At 39.9% G+C, this 25515-nt stretch overlaps 1 protein-coding gene across 1 annotated transcript in view; it reads right to left on the bottom strand.

Moving 5' to 3' along the window:
• Nucleotides 1-25515, bottom strand: part of ITPR2 (inositol 1,4,5-trisphosphate receptor type 2) — a 261956-nt gene that overhangs the window by 122501 nt on the left and 113940 nt on the right. Inside the window, exons 27-34 of the mRNA XM_086611258.1 lie at nucleotides 23659-23748; nucleotides 23380-23505; nucleotides 21954-22076; nucleotides 20166-20366; nucleotides 16215-16466; nucleotides 14492-14617; nucleotides 9279-9407; nucleotides 8554-8674 (exon numbers count right to left, since the gene is read on the bottom strand). Coding sequence (XP_086467384.1) covers nucleotides 8554-8674; nucleotides 9279-9407; nucleotides 14492-14617; nucleotides 16215-16466; nucleotides 20166-20366; nucleotides 21954-22076; nucleotides 23380-23505; nucleotides 23659-23748 — 1168 coding nt within the window. The remainder of the gene's footprint in view (nucleotides 1-8553; nucleotides 8675-9278; nucleotides 9408-14491; nucleotides 14618-16214; nucleotides 16467-20165; nucleotides 20367-21953; nucleotides 22077-23379; nucleotides 23506-23658; nucleotides 23749-25515) is intronic.

Below are 25515 nucleotides of genomic sequence, written 5' to 3'. Positions count from 1 at the left end.
AAAAAAGCATTTGCCTATATTACAGTTCTGCACGACATTTCTCTGAGGCATTTCCCCATCATTCTGCAATAACATGCACACTTTCCACAGTAGCAGAAGGCATCCAAAGTATTCCACCCCTCCCTCCCAGTTCTTAAAACATATACAACTTTAAGTCCTGAACTTGTGAAGTCAACAGATGCCCTTCTTTCCTGAACAGCCTATGCATCCAACCCCACAGGAGTACGTGCAAGCGACGAGCCAGGTGTACAGCTCTGATGAATGAAGGCTCATGTGCTGCCAAGCACAATGACTCACAGATCCCAGGCAGAAACTTTCTCTTCCCCCGAATACTATATTATAATGGCAGCATTTATTATAAACCTAAATTTGGCTGTGACATCTCAGCCCCCAGGCTCACAGACTATGGCAAGAGTGCTCTGTCATGCGTGTCCTCATCCCATTAATAGCTCCTGCATGTGCAGGGTGCCCACCTCGCTTCCCACTGCAAGGGCGTATCCTCTGGGCGTTGCCCAGAGAGGTGGTGGATGCTCCATCCCTGGAGACGTTCAAGGCCAGGTTGGATGAGGCCCTGAGCAACCTGATCTAGTTGGAGATATCCCTGTTCCTTGCAGGGGGGTTGGACTAGATGACCTTTGAAGGTCCCTTCCAGCCCTAACCATTCTATGATTCTATGATCCTGATGCTGGACCTGGGCCTCCACCTGTGGATTAGGCTGCTTAACTGGGATAGAAAAGAAATCTCTTACTTTATTTCAGGTAGGAACCTTCTTTTGAGCAGTTTGCCATAGGGAATTTTTAAAAAAAGCCACCTTTTTCTTAGGTCAAGATGGGAAGACCATTTCCCCACAACTGTATACGAATCAGCAGCAGCTGTACAGCAGTTTCCACACTGGCAATTGACTTTTCCCTTCCACTCTCTGTTTTGAAGGCAAGGTTCCTGATTGTCATGAGGAAAACACCATGTATGACTGACCATTATTTGTAATGATTGTTTTTCCATATTATTTGACTGAGTTATTTTTCAAAACATATTTGCCCTGTTGCTGCTTATTTTATTACAGAAGTCTATTAAAGTTCTGCCAGTGTGGGCAGGGTGCTGCAGCCTATTAATCCAATTTATTGTGTCCTAATGTCAATCACTGGAATGTTATTGGACAATGCTCACTTCTCAATTAAGTGGTATGTATGCAGAATCCTGATATATTCAAGAATAAATTTAGCAATGGGGAGCATGTTGTTCAGAGTAAAACCCAGACTTCTGCAGTCCTATAGATGCCATTTGAAGTTAACAACTTCCATCAGTGTCTGAGGAGCAGTCAAGGACTATGATTGTTCAAAGAGTTGCAGCTAATTAAAACTATCACAAAGAAAACCAGAGAGAGGGGTGAGAGAAAAAAAAAAACTCCTTTGTTTTGAACAGTTCTTATATGTATAATTCCATTTGTAATTAAGATTTGTATTGGTTGTCAAAGGGCATTGTTGAAGTCTAAGCTATAAACAAAGCCTTTGTCTTCTTATTTCTTTGCAGCTTGTAGAAAGTTTATCTTTCATTTGTTACACATTTCATTATTTAAAACAACATGAAACATATTTTTACATTTTGGAAAGCTGATGAACAAATGTGAACATAAATATTTATTTTTAATTTAGGTGTTGTAGGCTGCTTTCCTCTTCAAAATGTGTCAATCTCCCTTAAAGTATGAACATAAAATATTTAAAAGCATGTTTATTTTTGTTCCACTTAGAAATACTTTTGGACGGCACTCAAACTTGCAAAGTAGGGTTAGAGCTAGTAGACAAAGGAGCCAGGAGGGGGTAAAATTCTGTCTTTCATCTGACTAGTAAACTTGGGGAGAAAAGCATCTTCCATGGCTGTATGTAAGCTGGTACCATAGGTATCAAGCACAATACTTACCAGGATGGACTAGAGTACGTCTTCAGCTAAGGTACACTCTGCCTTGCAGTGGAGGGCATAGTGCAGGCTTATATACTGCCCAATTCCTATCTAGGGCCCCCTGCACAGGGCTGATCAACACCCTGAATACACTACACTGTTTTGCCAATGTCAGAGGAGGTGCAATTTGCAGGGAAATCCTTTGCAGGACTAACTCTCAATCTGCTGCTCACAATTAGGCTATCAGCACCAGCCACAGTTGAGCCAAGACAAGCCAGCAAACGGTACCCGTGGCAATGGTGAGCAACACAGCGCTGCAAACTCAGCCAGCTCACAGTAAAGTGTCCTGCTCTGTGCTGGATGGTTCTGTGTGTATCTGGTGCATCAGCACCTTTCCTCTCCTTTACTGTTTAAATGATGAAAAAGTACTCTGAGATGGGGACTCAGAACAAAAGGGCAACATTAACGTCGAGAATCAAGTAGCTAAAAATCAAGCTGCTCTCTACGTGTCAGCTAGGCTCCACCAAAGTCCCAAGAGCACAGTCCAGCTGCTAACAGAAGGGCTGAAATGGGCTGAGACGTATTTTGTCACATTACCTGCATGTAGTTCTCTTCACAGAAGCACAGAAATTGAAAGTAAAAGGGCCTATTTCAGGAATGCTTGCTGAAGCACTCTCCGTTCCCTATACTGCCTACCTGAGTCTTCGATCAATTTAATTTTAAGGATTTCCAGGAAGTGGCCCTTGCCCGTAATTTTCCTTGGAAGCCCATTCTTCAGAGTAATTTATCTTGCCATAAGGAAGCTTGCCGTTCTCATTGATATTCCCACCTACTGCTTCCTAATTTTAAGTTTCACTCCATTAGCTTTTGTAGTATCTACAAAATACAATAGTATTTAAGGGCTTCACAGCTATTTAGGGCACTTTGCACTACCCTGAACCATCCCTGGAGTGGGATTTCTGGGAGACTCGCAGGCGTTTCACCCCTTAGAGTGCCTCAAGGAGGAGCATGATGGACAATCTGGGTGACCAAAAGCCACAGCTGTACCTGGCTGTGAAGCCTTTATTCTCCTTGCTGCTTATGCCTCTCTGGTAGTTGCAGACAGCTATATCATGTTCTCCCATACTTCCCAGTTGTCACTTAACGGAGCAATGCATATTTAGTTCAATTAATTTTGCTCCATAAATCAGCCCCTCCAGCTCCTTAATCATTTCCTGACTGCTTAGCAAATGCATTTGGATGGCGAGACACTGATGCTAGCAACAGCAAGACTTTTTAAGGGAAATAAAAGCTTTGTGTAGACAAGACACAAGACTGCCAATCTTGTACCCTTCACTTGGATGTTTTCTTCCAGCAGAAAATCTACACTAAAATATTTATCAGTCTGTAAAAAGATCATCATTGAATTTTTCTTGCAATTAGGGAAACACAAACAGTTAAAATAGAATAAAATATGTGCTTCATCTGAAATGTATTCTTCTTGCTGTCAAAAAAGTAACAACAGGATAATTATTTTATTTGAACTAAAAATTGAAAATGAAGGTCTAGCTTTTTATAAAATGGAAAAAAGATTTTAAAACTCAAACGAGAAGTGAAATAAAGTATTTTCAGGGCTAAAAAAATAATTGTTATAGGAAAGTTCATCTGTACGGGCATTAAAATACACACAGCAATGCCAAAGAAGCATTAAAAAGTAATCTACGTTCTATGTTTAATGTTTCCTGTTTGTAATCTGTCAGGGAAAAGGAAAGGGCTTTAGAGGACATAAAAGTATGGTCAAGAAGCACTAAAGGAGAGTTTTTTTGATTCTGTACAAAGGAGCATTGGTGAGCTGAAACTGCGGAATAAATACTCAAGTAGAAAGGACTTCACCACTCCTTCAGACTATCTGCTCTCTGTTACAGACAATCCATGTTCTTTTGTATCTTTTGAAAAACGTATCAAGTCCCATTTGAAATGAAGCTAGCTTTTCTGCCATCTCTCCTCCCTCCATTTTCTCTTGGCCTGTTGACCAAGAACATCCTTCCAAAGTTGGTTCCAAACCTCTGATTTACAATCTAAATTTATTTAGGCTATTTACAGCCTAGCATAATTTATGTCCAGTTGTTTTAGGGTCAGCACTGTCCTTTAGCTTAAAGGTATCTTCTTCACGACTATTTATCTTCCTAGGTTCTTTTAAGGAGCAATAACACAGGCCTTGGTTTTGCTAGGCAAAACACTTGGGGCTCCTGTAGTCTCTTCTGGTGATACAGTTCTCCTTTCCCCCGACCATCACAGTAGTACTTCCTCTGTAGCTGTTCCAGTTTCCACTCGCCTCCAATTTTGTAGGATAGAAACAAGGATTCTCCTTTTGCTTCTCCTGCACAGCATCCTAGAGTATAATCTGATAATGACTAATGTAATTTGGCTTGCTAACAGATATTTTTTTAAAAGGTTTGCCAAGAGAAATAGTCTAACAAAATGCAGGTTCCTATCTGCCACTGTTTGCTCATCTGGGAAATTCCAATTATTTCATTATTGGTGGTAATAGCACAGCCATGCACATACTACATCCTTGGGATACACACGCAGTATCAGAGGGAAGATGCAATTTGTAAAAACATATGGGAGAAAGCTAATGAATACTACAGAGACAAGAGTATAATACAACTAGATTTGACCTTGTAACAGAAGAGGAAACTGGTGCTCGGGGGTGAAGATATAAGAATCACCGCTTAATTAAGAAGCAAAGACAGTTCTTTGCATTGGTCCTGAAAGACTGGTCAGCCCTGGGAGAAAGGCCCTGCTCCAGTACAATTTAAGATATATAATCCAGATCTTTAAGTTGTGAGGGCAGTGACATTCCCCAATTTTAGTACATGGTTTAAAATGCAAACTTCGAGACTGGCCTCCACCCTTCTTAATCTTGCAAAGATTAGAAAATGTAGGAACTGAAAGTCCTTTGATAATGAATTCATTTGAAATAAATTAAACTGTTAGTCATCTTAATTCCTCTGTTTTCACAAAGATCAGGGGACCTTTTAAACATATTTCATTTGTAGCTATTTTACCAGTGAGACAGAAGCCGTTTTGATAATTCTTTTTTTTTTTGACTATGTTCTCAAGCAAAAGCTCAGTCCTATGTAATAATAGAGAAGAAGTAGAAGTGATACATGTGTAATGTGTTAATTCTTGTTACTGTGACAATCTGCTTCAGAAATCCATATGAACAAGACACATTAATATACATATATTATTTTGTAAGTGCTTCTATTCCTTCCAGGTAGTTAAATGTTTACCAGACAACAAAAACCTGATGCAAGTTGGTATCTTCATGTTCCAAATCTCTTGGAGCCACAGAGGGATCTGCTGAAGACAAGCAAGCCTCTATGCCTCTTGCTGAACTGGAGGCAGACAACTGCCTGGAGACAAAGCAGCAAGTGAAGCTTGAAAAGCTTATGAAGTTTTTCCCTAGTGGTCAAGTGGAGTTGAAGTACCAGGGTTATAAGAAATTAGCTTCTGCAACATATCCTTTTGTTGACCTGGAAGATAATGCACATTCTTGCAGTGCTCATAAGAAGACAGATGTAATGATCTTAAGCTCTTGAGGCAATACTTATATCCACCTGCCAGCAACAAACTAGTAAGCACTGAGCAGAATGTCTGTTGCCTAAAGTTGCTCTGAAATGGCTCTTTTTAAAGTGCATTATTATATGGAGCTTTGATATCTTGGGAAATCTGTGTATGATCTTTCTTCCTGCTGAGATTCATTTCTAAATCCAGGGCTACGACACACACACAAAAAAAATCATGTTTGTTCTTTCAACTCTATACTACATTTATTTTCCATCAAGTCTTTGGTCCCTGCTGTAAATCTGTCCAATACTCTATCTCTCTGATATAGGCAAAATCTTTCTAGAGGTTTGTTTTTAAACCCTGCTGTGAAACATGAAGGCCCTAACATTAAAGCTGTCAGACTCTCAAGTCAAAAAAAAAACCAACCCAAAAAAGGCAGAAGAAGCACTCACAGATGCCTAGCCAAAATCCAAACCTAGTCCACATACACAGCCGGTAAACGAGGCAAAAAAAGGCTGCCCTGTTTATACCATGGAAGAAGCCTCTGCCTTCTCAGAGAGAAGCACCATTTTCTGCAGTGGAACACCCAGTAGAGAAAGGCACCAGGCATGCACTGTAATCACAAAAAGATCTCGATTTTACAAGTCTTTGGTAATCCCAGCTGGGGCAGTTTTTCCAAAGCTTTCAGCAGTGCAGAGCAGCCCTACTCAATTAGCCCAGGCAAGCCGTGTTTTGCACTGTGCCTAAAAATACTGAGTATCACCAGTGGTTAAAACCCTCAGCTAGCCAGCCCAACTTTTGCACAGCGATGCTTGTAAAAAACTCAGCTGCTTCCCCGGCTAACTTGCTTTTTGGGGAAACCCCCCTGACCAGTGCCCTTATACTCCCTTTCTGCACTGTCAAAACAAAACACCAAATAACAACGTGTGGTAATTTGCTAACACAACACAGTACAATTTTACCACGCTCAGTATTGACATTAGTGATGAATCCTTAAATAGTTATTACGATGGAGACAAGGAAATTGGCAAAGTGCCCATGGCACCCCCAGGTGATGCCCAGCCTCCCTGCCCTGCCACCGCTGAAGGGAAGTCCCACAGGAGGACATGGAGTGATGCCCTTCACAGGCAGCTCAGCTCTACTCTGCCACACCTGACAGTACCCAAGGCATGGCTGGGGTCTTGTGGGTGGGAAGCCAGAGTAGCAAGACGGTTGGACCCACAGGACAGCACAAGAGCATACTTACAAAAAAAGAAGTCTATACATCTCTATAAAACCTAAGAAGGAATGAAAGAAAAGACTACAGTGGAGGTAGAAAATAAATTCATCAAATAGGGAACAAAGTCACACATCTGAAGAAAACTCCAGACATCAGCCATGCCTTGCATTCGGGCTTTCCTCTTGGCTCCCCAAGGAACAATAGACACACAGAAGACGACCTACCAAAGGCCACCAGCCCTTTCACGGGCTGGTGCACCTGGCCAAGAAGCTGGATGTGCCAGCCCATTAAGGTGACCCATGCTTTCCCTGTCAGGCTGCTGCAGGACGAGTTTAGCTTGGCTGTCTCAGGACTATGCTCGGGTATCTCCAAATACCCTTATCTTGGTGAGATAACACAGCGACCTCTCTGAGCTAGAATTTTATTTTAGGTGTAGCTCTACAGAAATGAAGACACTGAGCTGTCTAGAAGAACAAATAGGGCATGCTCAGTCTCAAAAAAAGTCTCACCTGCCCTACTTCTTCCCCCTTTCCTCAAACTCCCAAAGGAAGTAATTTATTGATGACTCTTTCCAGAAGTGCCAGAGGAGCCCAGGGACCTAAGCATTAAACACACAAACAAGGATTTGTAGGGCTAGAGCTTTATTTGAGACTGTAGTAGCTGTAGCGTAAAGGAAATAAAATGTCTTCAACTTCCAAAGTTCTCTTGCCAGATGGATCCATAATTAAATCATTTGCACAACAAATAAAACAATCGAAGGTTGCTAAGTTTTTAGGTAACTGCTTATTCTCATTCACACAAAAAGTTAATGAGATGTTTTGGCTAAAATGTTAAATGATAATCCTGCAAACCTATTCCAAAATCTAAATTTAGAGCCTATTGTTACAATGCCACAGATGGTTAAGGGACCTTCTCATATTGTTTTATCATTACTTATTAAAACTTTTTAAAAATTGCATCAACGATAGAATTTAGCTGGTTTCTAGGTATCTCTGCCTTTACTCAGTTTTCATTCACACTGAGTAAAACTTTATTCTACAAGTAATTAGAATGAACGACTTTCAGAAACTGTATTGAATAATCTTTTTTTCTGTCATGGCAGAAGACTTTCAAATTGTATTCACACAAATTTCACTTAAGAATGAGCTTTTGCCAGTCTTAGCTATGTACTGGTGAATAATCTTTCTTATTTTAAGGTAAGAAGTTTTAAATCTTCCTCTTTAACATGGTATTTGAATTTATTTGAAAGCATGTAGCTTATTAGCTGCCCTGAGGACTAAATTTGGTCTCGGTGCCACTGCAAAGCAGTATTCCCCTGACAAGGCTGACTGTGTAGCAGCAGTAAATGAGTGGCTCTGATGGTGAGGAGTAAGCGGAGAAGCTATGGAGTGGCACAACTGTGGTTTCCATCCCCAACTCCCTGATGGGACAAAACCTGAACAAGCCGAGGACCGCAACTGACAATAACAAATGCATCTCCCAGGAACCAAGAGGAAAAATGATGGGTGCTCTCCAATGCACAATTGCTATACATCACTGCTGACAGCTTGTGCAAACATAGCCCATCACGACAGGAAACACCCAGGTTTTCTCACAGCTTATGTCATGGTTTAATATCACAACTTGCTTGAGGTGAAGTTCAACCATCACTCACTTAGCAAACATCTCTCTGACCTACAGGTTTCACCTAACAACCCTATTTGATGGGACAGATTTGAATGGGTTATAAAAGGAGGAAGAATTTAGCCTCAGAAAGTGGGCTTTCCGAAATCACCACTGTCACGATTTCAGGATGGCAGAGTCAAATTAAAAACTGTTCAACCTCAAGTAAGTCTGATCTTAAAGCACAGAGAACAATAATGAAAGCTAAACCTGACACCTACCCACTTCAGCCAAAGTCTTGATGCATGACTCCACTGAGGCTTTCTGTGTTGGGTTTGGCCAGGTACAGTTGTAAATTCTAAAAGCAGACTGCAGCAGCTGAATAAAAACAGGCTGGTGTGTCTGAAAACAAAAAGATAAACATGGAATTTTACCCTTTAGAATCTCCCCACAACTGCCCTAGGGTCTGACACAGGGTAAACCACATGCAAGAAAGCTTTTAGCTTGTAGACTCAGGTGACAACTCCATTAAATTTTCTCTGTTATTCAGGACTGGAGGGAACAGAAATCAATGCTGCACCCCTAAAAAGGCCAAATCATGCAATTTTTCCTCAGATCATCACTGATATCAAGCAAATAGAGTACAGAGCAGAAGGGCAGTGAAGTATTCCTGCTTCTCAGGTATGTGTCCCTTTTGTCATAAGACAAAGCGTTTTTCTCACACAAACACAAAGATAGACCTTGAGCCTGCAAAGATACTCCCTTCAATAAAATACAAGAACTAGGAGTAAATCTGACCATATTGAGCTGCCTGATGGTTCAGAGCTGTAAGGGATAAAAATTAAGAGTGAGTGTTTTAAAGAGGAATTAAACTGCTAGTCAGTGGCATGAGAGGGGACAGAGAAATTAAAGGAGGATGTAAAGATAACAGCATTCCTATCTGACTAACAGAAGGTATCTTATTAATGGTCTGAATTACATATTTGTCTGTCTCTCTTTTCCTTACCTGGAGGCTGGTGCTGTTATCCGAAAACGGCGAATTGAAGAAGCCACTCACAATGTTCATTACGGGCTCAGTGACATATTTCTCCAGAGATGTATCTGCGTGTTTACGATCCGTGGTTGTGTTACAAACCTATAGTGAAGAAGAAGGAAACAAGATTTAGTTCTTTTAAATAAGCAAGCTTTATTATTTTGTATTTATTACAACATATGTAATATTTGTTCTTAGTATAACAATGAACTGTCTTAGAGTTCAAGCTGTATTTATGATAGCTTGTATTTCTTCTTGGAAGTCCACGATGTCTTTTGAATCCCCTTCTCTTCTGAACCAGCTCTTTCTGGTTGGCTGTCTATTCTTTCCCACAGCATGAAAAAAGATCCCCCTGAATCTGCACATTGCATGCCACTTACACATTTAGGCAGATTTGAGAAAATGGGCCTTTCCTCCCATTGTGGGGTTGGTTGGAAGAGGCTTTAGAGACAGACGAGACAAACACATTAGGTTAGAAAGATTTTATTGTAATGTTTAACTTCTCTCTACAATCAATCACCACAAATGGGTGGCGAAGGTGAAGCTCATTTGTGGGAAAAATGTTTAAAAAAAAAAGAGGGAAAGAAAAGCAATAGCATAGTCAATATCAACAGCCTTTAAGTTTGTAAATTCTAAGACAGGCAGCATTACTTTGGAAAGCCACATGGGGAAAATATGAGACACAAGTTAAAAACAATGTAAGAAGAGAATGGATGGTACTGGGACAACTCCAGAACACAGAAGGATGATAAAATGGTGAGAGGATTTGTACAAAAGATTCCTGAAGACACCCTTTGGTACGACTCTAAAAGTTTGTTGCTGCATAAAGATGTCACACTTAAAGAAAGGAAAAAATTACTGAGGTGGATTGCATCCTTCAGTATTTGTTTTATTTCTTTATTTCTTTCCTATATTCGTGGACATACAGAATCATTTTGACTTTGTATATGTCAGTGCAAACATTACTAAAAGGAGTCTACAGAGAGCCAAACACGGCGAGGCAAGACACTCACACGACCTCTTCAACAGCCTTTGAATAAGCAGTTCTAGTCATGTTTAACAACAAATGAAAGGCAAAGCTGTCCTCTCTTTCAGCTATGCAAGCCACAGACTACTGTAATGTTCTAGGGAATCTACGTGAGAGCAGAATCTATTTTGTTTATAGACTTTTGGGGTAGTCTTCACATTACCAGCTGAGTGTTTAACACATGAACCTGTGTGGTACGTACTCACCATTGCATCACTTTACAGATGGGAAACTGAAGTCCAGAGCGAATTGCTTAAGGTCACAGAGAAAAGTTGATGACAGAAGCAGAAAGATAATCCACAGCACCTGAATCTCACATGGGGTAAACGTGCTCTCTAATTGCACACTGCCACTGTCACACTTGGACACTCCAAGACAGCAGTTTCACTGGGAGCATTTTAAGGAAGGTTACTGATGTGACATCCAAAAGCACCCATGTTCAGGGGAAGATACAGCTCATGGGAACACAAAAGCATTTCGAGTAGAATGTAACACAAGCATTGTCATATGGTAGGCAGAGGAATAACCAAAGATAACTTGAGACCTACAGAAATGAGGCATCTTGAGGAGCTTTGCTTGTCTGCTTTTCTAAAACGTGTCAGATAAACAAGTCATGCCCCCACGTAGTGCATTTTTTATCACTCCAGGAAAGGAAAGATTTTGGTCAAAGAAGCAACAGTGGCTAAACTGAAATAGCAAACTCTTCAGCCCCTCAGTTTTAGGAAAAGTACAACACCCCCATACCCAGTCCTCATGGAAGTAACAGATTCAATTAATAATCAAAACTTTTTTCAAAAAAAACCTAAACAACAAACCCATAGAAATGAAAATCTCTTGAAGTTCTTCTGCTTTCAATTAATCTGCCAATTTTGGCTGGAAACAGTAGCTGTGAGGCTCAGCACTTGCAATCCCAATAGGAAGACAGGGAGCTGTGCAGTGCTAGCACGGTGAATTCAGAAATCACCAAAACTAAATTCCTAAACTCTTTTAAGCTTTCTCCTTCGCTTGCCTAAAAAGCAGAGCCATATGTGGAGATGCTACTCTGCTCCAACACCGGTCTGAAAAATTCCCAGTGCAGAAGGAATTTGGAAATCCTCTAATTTGTTCTTGTCCCTCTGCCCTTTGGGGACTGCAAGATGTTTCCCTGCGGAAGAAAAAAAACTGAAATGCATGAAATGGAGATGAGGATTGAGAAAGCGGTGTTTAAAAACCCCTTAAGAGGCTTTGGGACCAAAACTCACATGAATAATACCTCAAAAATTCTGCAGAGAAAGCCAGGATGACTTTACAGCTGTCAGATCCTGGCTCTTTCTTTAATCCTGCTCAGACTCCAGCTGCTGGCTTACAGGCTGGGCCACACGCAGGGAAGGGAAGCCTTTCCTTCAGCAGCACCCACTTTGCTTAGTGCAACGCTTTAAGTCACACGCGGGAGAAAGTAGGTTGGCAGAAACCGTAGAAACAGGGTGTCTTTGAAAGCGCGACTGCTTTTGGCAAACTGAATTTATACATGAATCCGCCTCGTGCCTGCTTTGCAATGCATCACGTTGTTGAAAGAGCACGACAGTTGGGGACTAAATATTTCCTTCCTGAATCCAGAAACAGATAAGAAAATTTGGTTACTTTTTTTTTTTTTTTTTAAATAAAAAAGGGAAGGAATCCAACCTAAGGATAACACACTCCATCTTTCACCTAAGTGCTCTCTAATAACAGACTCGAAGCTCACAACCCTTTAGCATTTGTGACAGCTAAAAGAAAAGCATTTCCCCTTCCCCCACGCAAAAACATCCCTTTGGGCTCACTGGAACACAGAGGATCAAAGGGCTCTTTTTCTAAATGCTTTGAAAGCTATTGTAACATCTTTCAGGAGGCTGACAGCATTCTAACTGTCCTGATAGCTACACAATGATGATGTATTTATAACACGTGGGTTCCGTCTGGACCCCAGAAAACCAGACCTGAACAAATACACTCAACAGATTGGATATTAGGAAAAAATTTTTTACCATGAGAGTTGTAGAACACTGGAACAGGTTGCCCAGAGAGGTGGTGGATGCTCCATCCCTGGAGACATTCAAGGCCAGGTTGGACAAGGCCCTGAGCAACCTGATCTAGTTGGAGATATCCCTGTTCCTTGCAGGGGGGTTGGACTAGATGACCTTTGAAGGTCCCTACCAGCCCTAACCATTCTATGATTCTATGATAATCCGGAAGATATGGCTACCCACAGGGACCTGGCTGAAGAGCAGGACAGGCCAGAGTATTTCTGACATGCTCTTTTAGTTCTTTTAACCATTAACCAGGAAATTAAAAGGATTAATTAGGCATCTGCCCTGAGGGCTTTGCAGGAGAGCAAAATAAACCTGCATTTTGCTATTCGGTTTCAACAGCACACGCACACAAACTGCAGCATTAATAATACGCTCACTCGTCACCTCTGAAGACCTGGAGTCTAATTTCTCTTATGAGCAGGGTGTATGAAAACAAGCTCAGTGGTCACTAGCATCAGGACAACTCTACATCATTTGGCACGGTGCAGTTTGTTTCCAGGCTCTTCATGAAGGGCACTGTGGACAGAGCTCTCTTTCTACATGTCTGCTTCTAGCCCAAGGGTGAAGAAAATTGGTCACGTTCAAGGGCTAGGGAGGATATTCGGTTTGGAGAATCAGGGCCAGGACATGTCAGGAAAGGGCAACCCAGAGAGGGAATTAAACAGGAGAAAATACTTCTTGGAGTAAAAACAGTAAGGTTAAAAATCAGAATCCCCATCCAAGGAGGTTTCTGATCTTAATTTTCCAAACAAGCCTAATTTGTCCAGAAGGGCTTTCATTATAGAACATGACCACAGAGAAAAGACAAACAGCAGGAAAACAGGGCTCGTAGAGGTCTTGTAACTGCTAAAAATGGTCACCACTAAAAAAAGGGAGCACAGCCATCCCTATCTTAACCTGTTCCCAGGAAAAAAAAAAAAAAAAAAAAGAAAAACTGAAAAAACCCCAATTACTTATAAGTTCTCTGTTTCACAGAGAAATGAACAGGCCCCAATGCCTATTGCACAGCACAAGTCTTTGCATTTATTCTTCTTTTGGCCATAATTCATGGCATTTTCTCCCAACAGGTTTCAAAGAAATTATTTTGTGGCACACTTTTACTTTGGGGTAGATGTCTGCTGCAGGACTGAAATGAGATTTGTTTACTTTTTTTTCTTTAATTTCAACAAAATGAAGAACACAAGTCTGTAACAGACTGAGGACTAGGAAAAGATAGGCATGCACTCTTGCAACATGCTCTATAACATCTCTAAAATACTGTCCAGCATCAAGGATCAAATATAGCCCACCAGCCACCAAAAACATGTGGTTCTACTTCTTGAGCAGAAAGAGAAACTCCATTAGTTGGTCTTAACATCAGGCTCTTACAAGAAGCATTACCTGCTAGAAAAGGGATATGTAGTATAAGTTGTAATCGTTGTGTCACACTAGTATTTTATCCTTCCAGAAGTCATAAGATTTCCCTCGTTTACTGCCTCCAAAATACCAGGGAAAGGAAGCTTAATTCAACTTCACTAGGGACCACAGTAATCAAATGCCTACAGCACTAACCACGCCCCATCACCTTGCAACCTATAGTTTATATATGAATTAGTATTCTGAAAGACTGTAGCTCTACACTTGCCTTGTGCATCAGCAGTGTCAATGTAGTGACAGCAGAATAAAAGACAAAAATGGGCCAAAGTGAGATTAAAGAAAGAACATGAGCCAAAGAACTTCTTGATCCCTGATCCTCACTGTACTAAGAGTAAAGCAAGAAGATTACAGATGTAGGGTTTTTTTTTAGTCAGCACCATAATGACATGTAACACATGCTGCCAGAAGACGTACACAGACTCTCAACCCTGTAGATGCATCTAATATATTTTTCTGGAAGACAAGAGAAAGGAACATAGGTTCCAAGGTGCCCTTTTAGAAACAGAAGATTACTAGCAATTAGCAGGTTAAATCATAAATAAAATATAATAGGAATGATGATTTGTTAAAATCACCAAACTATTCTATGGTCAACTTTGGAAAAAAAAAGTTAATAAAGTTCACAAAAAAAGTTATTACTAGTTCAGTTGCCACCCATGACTCCACTGTAATATTTAACATCTCATGAAGCTTACCCTTGCCATATCAACGAGGAAGTTCTCAAATAATTTCCAAATATGGTTACTGGCATAGATTTCTTTCATTTCCACTTCAGTGTCCACGTAGCAGTGGTTAACAAAATTAACATAGGCAATTTTCACCTGCAGGAACACCAAAACCACAAACAATATGAAATGGAACAGCGAAAACCATTAACACACTGTTTTCCATCTGCAAAAATACTGAACAATAAAGATGATCCTTCAAGTACTAACACACACTACTAACAGCAATAATGCGTATGCTTCGTTCTGAAGATCTAAGGGGAAGTAAAGTACAACAAATGCATTAATGTATTTACTGAAAGATCCCATGAAGAAAAATGGAAAGGTTTTGCAAATGTTCTTAATCTAACAACAAAACTCCACAAAACAAGCCAATAACAAATCTGATATTTCAATGATATTAAGACTATGAGGGCCTGGCTCCAAAGCCAGGAGCTGCCAAAACGCAAGACACTCCTGCACGTGCTGGTTGACTGCTGCGGGTTGATGCCTTGTGACAGGCTTGCCAAATATCAAAAAAAAAGGTCTTTAGCAGAGCTGGAACTGCAGTCCCTATATTCCCACAGTCCTAATGCAGTGCTTGCATTCAAGGTGAGTGTAACTCAAATCTAAATGGAAGAGAAAGGTTGTGCAGCACTGGGACTGCAGCCACAGCAGCACAGGAGGACTGCAGTCTCACTCCTCTCCTGCATTACAAGTCTGCATGTGCACATCATAAAAATGGATATCCAGTCCTTGAAATGTATATATCAAATATAAACATACGCAGGTACACTGAAAAGTTCTCGTCATGGTCAAAGGAGAGCAGATAGTTGCCTATGTTTACTGCAGTCAGGAGAAAACTCATGCCAGACTCTTAGGTTTCATTTGTTTGGGCTTTTTTAAATTAGCATCTGTTCAAATTAATGTTAGGAGGAACTTGGGAGCAAAGCAAGCATTTTCTTTTTTCAGAAAAGAATCAGTTGATCACAAGGGGACATTTTCACGGCACAGAGGGAGTCTTTATTGCTGCAGGTCCCAGTTCTGTTGATATGAGCCACATTTTTCCACCAGATAGCCTGCAGAAATCTGCCTGACCAATACAGAGCAAGATCCTCGCAAAGACTGTGAAAAGATTTTTTTTGATCACATCAGGTTTGGTGCAAATAAACATTCCCCTTCTGATCAGCATGCAGTATCACAGGTCTGCTGAAGCATGACCGGTAATAGCTGCATAACTGGGCCTTGATACGCAGTGAATAAAAACGTTTGCTGGACTGCAATTGAATTTAATAAAATGAGACTTTGCCCAAAACTCCCGCTGACTTCAGCATGGCCAGAATGTTACCCATCATTTCCAACAGATTCAGGCAGCGGCAAAACGTTGGCTTGACAAACCACTCAGCTGAGTCTTTGCAGCTCCAGCCAGAAGTTATCAGAGCATTAAACTCCCTATAGTGGCTGGACAAACCCGGGAAAACAAAACGAGGCGTCTGCCCCAAAGCACTGACAATCAGAATGCAGCATAAGAGACAAAAATTTTCCTGTTTAAGAAAACACAGCCTTATCTTTTCTCATTTATTCGCCTTAAACAGCACCTGTTTCCAGCCCGTTTTCTGTGCAAACATTCAACTTGTCAGGATATTATAGACAATAAAACATTTCCTGAGTTTCTCCAAATGCTATGTCGGCTTCCTCGTTCAGTGAATCTTACCTCGGGTATGCAGTCATCATGGGTCACTACTCTCACTATATCATCCAGTGGCAAGAGTGAATTGCACTTGATCTCTGTGTATACATTCTTTCCTTCTGTACAAGCCGCTAGCAATTCCACTAGAGTGATGTGATACGCTAAGGGTCCGCTCTCGTCTGCTCGATCTCGCTCCGAACACATCATTTGGAGCAGGACTGGAAACGATGCTCTGTCATTGTAGAATATCAACACGTCTTCACCGCCATTTATCAGCTGAAAAAGATACCACAAAGTTTTAAGCACCTTGCACTGCAGTCCTTTTCTTAATTTTTTATTTGGTTCTACCTTTAAGTATGCAAAGATTGTCTGGCTATTGAGAGAGCTCAAAAAAAAAAAAATTTTACTCTGATGCAGTTTACCCAAATGCACATGTCAAAACAATATCTAAGGCAAACTTCTGCTCTTATCTACATAAGTGCAAATCTGGAATAACTCACCAAGGAGTGAGCTAACGCAAGGGGAATTTGAAGTTTAATTTCTAGCTAGCTCTGTGTTTACCTAAGACAGTATGCCATCCGTATTATTCCTACCATCTCAATGTTTGTTTGAAGTTAATTAATTACCCTCACCTCTTATTGTGAGGCCAGGATACATTATCATCCCTGTTTTATAGACAGGGACTCAAGGTGCAGAGAGATTAAATCTTCTGTGCTACCTCTCACAAAAAGCCTGTAGCTTACCCAGAATTTAACCAACCTCTTCTGTGCCCCTGCTCAGCATCGAAACAAAGGACGATGATTCTTCCCAACCTATGCAAATTTGGCAGGTAGGTCTTGACATTGTCAGTGTCATGCCAGCTGTTCCATTTCACAGAAAACTAGTGTGTGTGATAAATATTTGATTTTGCTGCGAGTGCATTGCTCATCTCAGGAGGATCTAGGGCAGAGGTGGATGCTGGCAGCCCCATCTCAGCAATCTCACAGAAGAGTTTTGCTCTAACGCTGTTTTGAACCCCCCATACACTGAATATACCTACTGCCAGCGCAGCTCTGTGAGCTTGAGCCAAGCTTGTACAGGACAGTAGTCCAGTCGCTTCTCCGTCACTTTCCTTTTAGGCACAGTGCACTCTCAATGGAGGTGAAAATAAGTTCCCATACACCCTTTCTAGTACAGAATACATCGTGGCAGCACAACGGCCATACGTATTTTGTGAATAAGGCACGTGACATATTCAAGTCTGTACATGACACGAAAGCCTAGTTTACTGAATTCAAGGGTAGAAATAAAGGTTAGTGGAGCTGTTAAGAAATGAGAAAGTAGCAAGAGCAGGAATGAAAATCAGTTTTCCAGAGAAGCTGAAAAGTATCAAGTCAGGAAACATTCCATTACATTTCCCAGGGTTTCAACATTTCAAATTTGAATTTACAACTTTTCTGATTATGTTTTCCCTGTTTCTTGCTTATTTTTACTTTGACAATTGGGTGGAGTGAATTGTGAATTTAGTCTTTCCTGAAATTCCTGTTTCTCGTTTATCTTTGTTTTTTTTTTTAAATGTTTCTACTCATGACTTTTCAAAATAGACATTTTCTGGACAATCCACAGGACGGAAAAGAAGTTTTCAAAGGGACAAGTGCTTGGGAGGGAGGAAGGAGACAGTATGAGGGCTCAGACATCATTCATTTAATTGCACTCAATGGCAAAAAATAGTGAAAATACGAGTATTCAAAATGATGGAAAATTGATCTAATTTCTTAATACTGATTGTCTGGAATACTATGCTCTTAGGAAATTTCAAATACAAACTAATTAAAAAGCCACACCAAGCCCTCTGGGAAGGTACCTGCTCTATTGTTTTCTTCTATTAAGTTTTCACCCCATTCCTGTAGTTATTTCCTACTTGTGTACGTTTTGCACAGACGAGCGGGAAGATGACTCCTTCCAGGTTCCCCCAGAGTTACACTCTTCTGTCAAATCCAGATCTAATCTGTACCTGTATTGCTTGGTATTTTATCATCTTTTCATGTACCTATCGCTGATGAATAAGGAAGAAATACCAGGAGATAGTGAACTTGTGAAACATGATGCTGCAACAGCATGATTGCTATATACTGACTGTGAGGAACCACAAACCAAAGCAGATGATGTTATCAGCACAAGATGAGCTAAGGGGGACAAAGTCATCATTGTAAATGCAAGGACAGAAGAAGATCTTATGAAAGTACTCTTTTGTAACGGTGCTCTCTCATCTGTATACACTTTCTAAAATATGTAAATATGATCAGTTTATCCCTTACTCCCAGTAAACGGGAATAAACTGTAATATACTTCCTGTGGGTAAAAAAAACCACAGGAGTAGTTGAGGCATGCTGTGTGCTCACACTCTATCTTGTCTTGTGGTAAATTGTTTACATACCCCACCTGGAGGCACAGAAAAAGTTACACCACTTGTTTAAGGTCACAAAGTACATCTCAGTTGTCTACCACGAAACTGTCCTGACTCCATGTCAAATTCCAACAATTAGGCTACACGGCTTCCTTTCTATTGGACTGCCACTCAAATGCCATTCAAATTTCACTATTAGCATTCTTTTCTAACAAATCATAATTGCTTACTGGTAATTTTCTACTTTTTAAAAAACAGATCACCATCTTACTCTCTTTTGTCATAATAGGGGTGCCCCCTCACCCTCTGCAAATTCTTGCAGGACTCAATGTGTAAATGTCACATTTTGATTTTCATCATGCCGTCAGCTTGAAAATGTAATATGACAATTTATCTTTGTGCTATTATAGGTCAGTAACAAAATGTATTTAAATTGAGAAAAATGTAAAAATTTGGTTTGATGAGAAAGTAAAAGCCTACAAGAAGCTGAGGTGGAAGGAGAAATATCTAAACACACAAAGGCACAAGAACTGTTTGAATTATGGAAGTCAAAGGCTTGTAATTGATACTGCATGTTAAAATACTTCAGTCAAGTTGAAAAGGTTGAGATGGATTCCATTAAAGGTTACCCATGTAGGCTGAAACTTTATTTTCTTAATTAGGAATTTTTCCTCTTTGTTGCTGTGGAATGAAATTTCAGCAGGTTTTGTTCATACCACAACTAGAGCTTATCTCCATTTTCTTCATGAAGCTGACTCTTCCAAAACAACCAAAAAAATTACACTTTGTAAAGTAAAAAAAAAAAAAAAGTTCCTTGGACTCTGATCCTACCTGGACTTTCCACCGTATTCAACTTTACCCACTTCCTAATCTCATTGAACTGTTAGCATAATTACAGTTAAATACACGACTATCTGCAAGTTGAGGACTTCATTTATCATGCACACTATATATCAAATCCTAATTGCAGAGAGGTCAATTAGGTATTTTCCTAGTAACTCTATGGGCATAAAGATTTGTCCACAAATCACCCTGTGGAATTTACCTGGTCAAACTCTGAATTTAGCTAGTTAAAGCTAGAGTAGCTCTACTGACTAAAAGAAATGCTCCAGAGCAAAAGAAACAAAAGCAGAAACAACTAGAACCTAGAACTGTTACATGGTTACGCACTAAAATAAATGGTCTACAATGCTATGGAGACAAATCCATAGAGGTAAGAGCCTATTATATTGCAAAAACACACGACAATATGGCAAGTTTGGTGTGTACATGAGATCCAAAATTACAGTACAGGAAAATGAAGACTTATGTAACTCTGAGATTTCCGTGCTACATCATCTACAAATAGACATCTCTGTATCACCATGCTAACACTCATGTTTTCTTTCTAGTAGTTATACAGATGGCCTTACAAAATTAGATTAAACTCCCAAAAACGTCTGCTAAAATATTCATTATTTGTGATACTAGTTGAAATTCTAAAGCAATGATGCCATTATATCCCATCGGGATCAAGAGCAGAAAAAACAACCTCAAAATACTAGTGTGTTAAAAAGTCATCACATGAGTAACACGAACCCTTCACTTACCTCTGTCATTACCATGTCTTGGCATTTTTTCACATATTTGCCATCTGCTTTCACAATGGTCTGCAGGAAACGCAGGTACTCCACGTGACGGCCATGGGTCTCAATACAGTGTACAAAGTGCTGCACCACCCTCTCACTGATTTCATTACACAGAAGGTAATTATTCATGAAGATGTGCCGCATGGTTTCAGCTTCCAGGAGCTAAACAGATTAAAATCAAAACAGCCTTATAAGAAGAACAGATTTGTTTTGAGATTGAAAGATTGATGGGACTCTAGACTAGAGAAAGTCACATTGCTAAAGGGAAACTGGAAAAGTCCAATGTGCACCAGCCCAGTGATTATGCAACGACCTTAGGGTCTATCTCTCACTTATGATGGGATTTCTCCACACTTTCCTATGAGTACAAAATGGTCCTAAAGTGGACATAAAGAAAATTTATGTCCAGATGGAAGATGATGACACACCCATACACACACTACACTGCTAGAGCACTCTATAGGGACTTTGGTATACAAGACAACCGAGACCACATCCATCCCGCTAACCATCAAACTTTGCATTGAGGCAACCAAATAAAATGATTCGCTCCCTCTGGCTCCTTCTATGGTTGACAGAGGCAGGCATTTCCAGCAGGCAAATCACTGCACATGCAGTCTGTTCACTCTTTGAGAGAACATCTCTTCCATATTAACTACAGAGGGAGCCTATGGCTATGTTTCTATCTGTGAGTAGCAAGGTACTACAGAGGAACAGATCTGTAGCAAGAAAGGGATGCTGCTGAGGACCCAGCATCCAGACTTTATGCATTCTTGAGGCTTTTGCTTCAAACTTGCCCTAGTTTTGGGCTAAAGGCTCTTGAGGTTCAGGTGTGTTCCTAGAGTATACCTTTCTGTTTAGTGTCATCTAAAAGGAATCCACACCGTTTGCTCCACAATGTGAACAAAAGCACAATAACCAGGATTATCAGAAGATCAACCTCAAAAGAACAGTAGAGCAAGTGCAAGCAGGCTCCATACTTGGCATCTGAATTAAGTGCCAGTGTTAGATAGGATAGCATCTGGGTGCTAGTATCCCCTGTAATCAGCTCAGCACCTTTCACTAACTTCACCAAAAAAGTATAATAAAATATAACAGAACAAATGCTTCCTAATGTACACAGGCTAAGGGTCTACAATCCTAATACTTCACACTCTTTCTAATAAAAGTAGACCTGCCACTGAGCAAAGTGTCATTCTATATGACTTCATCTGTAAACACACACATACATACATATATACACTTAATTTTTAGTTAAATAAATGGACTGTGATGAAGAGGTTTATTGTAAAGACCGTAATTTAATAAAAGATCAACTTTTACATTATTTGAATCGAATGGAAGCATCACCAACAAAAATGTATGAGTCTAATTCTGCTATCACACAAGCTTCATGAGAGCATAGTCACACCATCATCTACCCTGGCTTATAGTCCAACTGTGAGTGAGTTAGGATGAATAAGATCAGAGTCAAGCTAAACATGATGTGATGATGTGACACATCATAGATACCTCCAGTAAACCACCTAGGTAATATTGATTTCCACTTTTAAAACTGCAGTATTAAAAACAATGACATAAAGAGAGAAAAATCAGGAGAGAGAAGACACTAAGGGAGAAAAGACAAGGAGAGAAAAGAGAAGGCAGAGAGGGCATCATTTCATAAAATTATTTATTTAGCACTGGCACTTTTCAGCAAGTCCAAAATTACTTCCCATTATAATATTCTACTTAAAATAAAATACTTACCCCTGGAGTTAAGAACAAGTTGAGATTTTTGTGGAGGAGAACTTGATTCTGAGGATTTCCTCGACAAAAATTCTGAAGGAAAGTGTGAGCTAGATTCATAACTTCATTCATCTTTTCATCACTCTGCAGAAAGAAAAGACAAACTAATCAGCTGGGTGTACCTAAACACACTTGTTAAGACTGCACAACATGAATTCAGCTAGGAACAAAGCAATTCTCCTGAAGCTTTTATAGGGCAGGAATTATCCCTCTAGCACAAGCAAGTGATCCAGTTTTCTTCAGAGTCCATTTGTGGCTATACCTTACTCTCAATTGACTTGACCATAAGGGCACAAACAAAGTAAGATTTCTTCGTGCATGGTTATAATTTCCTAGTTTAAAAAGGTGCTAAGTGGCTTGATTTTCAGAAAAAGCTCTCTAGCCTGCATTAAGCTTTTGAAAACCTCTGGCTTTTATATAGCTACATGTAGTAAGAAATGTAGGTGTGCATGTGTGTGTGCACCTACACACACATATATGTTCATACACATATTCCCACACATGTATATGTCTAGTTTCATCCCCATTTTATGTTCCTCTCAAATCGCTTTCTAACTGGGATTTCATGAACCACCTATATGGACAAGCACCATTTTACTGAAGCCAGTTGAATCCAGTGTCTATATCATAACATTAGTGTGTAACACTCAGAAAAACGTAGCCCAAAAGAGGTTTTATTGCCTCTCCATGCTTCCTATAAGATCTAGAAAGATGTGCTCTTTAAAAGGCTATCTAGATCATTCATTCGTATGCTCAATGCCACTAAATTAGTACAAAATCACATTATCTTCTGAAAAACTTCCAAGTGACACTAGGTTAGAGGCTTCCACCACACTAACAAAGAAATTATTTCAGACTTGATCCTTGGAAGCTTATGTATCTACCATAGCACTCACACCAGTACCCAACAGTGGAATTTAGACACCCTGCCAGGAGTGCCACGAAATCAACACTTCTGACTGTGCAGTACTGTAGGTCTAAGGTTTGCCTATTTCAGGAAAGGATGATAGCCCAGTGACATCCCAGTACCTGAGGCAGCAAACATTAAATTCTTAATAAAACCCGTTCTATGCAGGCAGCCATTTTTAAACTTAGGCCCAAACCCATTATTCTTAAGATATAAAACGGCATCATAGTTTCATGTTTGTACCGTAGTTCATAGAATCATAGGATGGTTTTGGTTGGAAGGGAACTTAAATATCATCTAGTTCCAACCCTCTGCCATGGACAGGGACACCTTCCGCTAGACCAGGTTGCTTCATCTTTGTGGAACTCCTCTGGTTGATTGAATTCAGTTTAAAAAAAATATTCACATTGATCCTTGGGCCTTTGAGCCCTTTCCCTTTATTGAGGTCATGTTCTTTACCACTAAAATTATGACAACCACCTTTTCATAGGGTATCTGCAGAAGATCCAACACTACCAAGTGGGCACCCATATTTTTCAGCAATCGCTGCTGTTGATTCCGACATTTTTTATTCTGAACACAAAGTTTGCTGAGTCGAATCAAAATCTATAAATAAACAAACAAATAAATAAGTATGCAAGCAAGCAAAGAACCAGTCATGTCACACAAAACCAAACAAAAATACATTCTTTCAAAATAATTACTAAATCTACTTATCAAACAGGTATGTCAAGCAAATTTCTTAGCAGAGATACCAACCTCTTTAACAATATTGTAGTTATTGCTCTTATTGCTGTCTATCTGGGGTTTTTTGGTCCCATCCTGTATTGGACTCAAAATATTTGACTCCTGTAACAAAGAACACACAACAAGTGGAGATCTGTTGCAATTTCCTCAACATTATATTTATTATATTAATATTATATTAAATTATATTTAATAATAGCAAGCGAAGAAGTATTACAGCAGCTCATAGGGAACAGATATAACACAGATAGACTCATTTATTTTTTATCTACCAGTCCAGTGACTGAAAAGATTCACGTTCAAGTCATTTCTTTGTTTCAAATTTCCAACATGACTCTCTGTCTTCATGCTTCTGATCCTCCTAAAAAAGCATATGTCCCTAAATCACAGACTAGAAATCCCAAGGAATTTAGATACTATGAGAATAGGGACAATAAGTGTATTTCAATAGCCACCACTTGTTCCAAAAATCTCTACTACAGCTGGAAAAATTACAAAGTCTGTGTACATGAACATTAAAAAGTCTGGAGAAAGAACTTCAGATGAACTCCATAGCTGAGATAAGTAGGGTAGAGTTCTCAGCAATACAAGAACAAGTAGCACGTGGAAACTGGAGATGTTCCTCCCATGAAGAGGACACTTTTGTCCTATCTCTGGACGATGCAGGAAAGGATTTAAAAACAAATGAGAACCTTATGTTAAACTGCAACATCCAGTCATGACGCCATATGCTCTGGGCCTTGGCTCTGAGAAAGCCCCAGCTGGGTATGATAAATAAGAAAAATCAAGTCAGCAAGTAACTGCCAACACCCACGCACCTTTCCATGCATAGCTCAATCAAAACACGGAAGAACATCTACACAAATACTGCCGCTTACAATACTGGAGGTGGGTTGTTTTTTTTTTTTTTTCTGCTGCCAGCTATGGCAAGGCTTTCTTCACTGGAAACACAAGGAGTTGAAAGATTGGACTTTGGATACTGAAATTATGAAGCATGTAAAAAAACTAGCATGTCTGAAGACTGCTTCACAGTAAAACCACAAGGATGTAAACCAGTGTATTAGCATAAAAAAAGAACCAAATAGGTGCACTTGAGTTTCACTGTGCCCTCAAATTTCCTACCGAATTATTCTAAAACACACGTGCACACCAATCTGAATGTTTACATCTCTTGAAACCTCCCTCTGAACTTTCTCAGCTGATTGTGAAGATGAGGAGTTCTATAAATCCCATCTGGTCTTAATTTCCAGTGGGGCAAGAACAGCTGCACCACTTGGCCATGGAAGCTGTTTATAACAGTGTCAGCACCACTGTTCATCGTGGTCCTGTTGATCTATGCAACAACAGTGGATTTTTATTTGTTTAGGTTTGTTAGTATGCATGCTGCCTTCTCTCTAGCTGTTTGAATCAATACTTTGGAAGATATTTCAGGCTCTTTGCTATAATTAACCACCCTCCTCTGTTCTGGGATTGTGGGTTAACCAAGATTAATTTACCTGTTACTTTTATCAGCATTCTTCCTCAATCAAAGTAGTTTTATAATCCATGGGAACTATATGTCTTATCTGGAAGTGCTGATCGGCATTAAACTGCTGAATCTATCCTTTCTCTTAACAAAATAAAAACCTGTTTATTGAACCCATAAGAGTATGCCAGGGATGTAGTTATCAAGAGATAATCACACCACTGGGATACCAGAGACACTCAGTTGCATATCTTGCCTCGTTACACCCCATGATAGACATTCTCTGTCACGCTTTTCCATAGGGGACAGGGAGTCATAGAGCTTGCACTGAGAAAGGTTCTTATCTGAGCATCTCTCCCCACCTTTAGGAAATGGTATTTTCTGAAAAAGACTACTTCCTCTAT

The sequence above is a fragment of the Tauraco erythrolophus genome, chromosome 4, assembly GCF_009769465.1.
Source record: "Tauraco erythrolophus isolate bTauEry1 chromosome 4, bTauEry1.pri, whole genome shotgun sequence".
NCBI lineage: Eukaryota > Metazoa > Chordata > Aves > Musophagiformes > Musophagidae > Tauraco > Tauraco erythrolophus.
The sequence above is the reverse complement of the archived record's forward strand: the minus strand, read 5'-3'. Positions and strand labels throughout refer to the sequence as shown.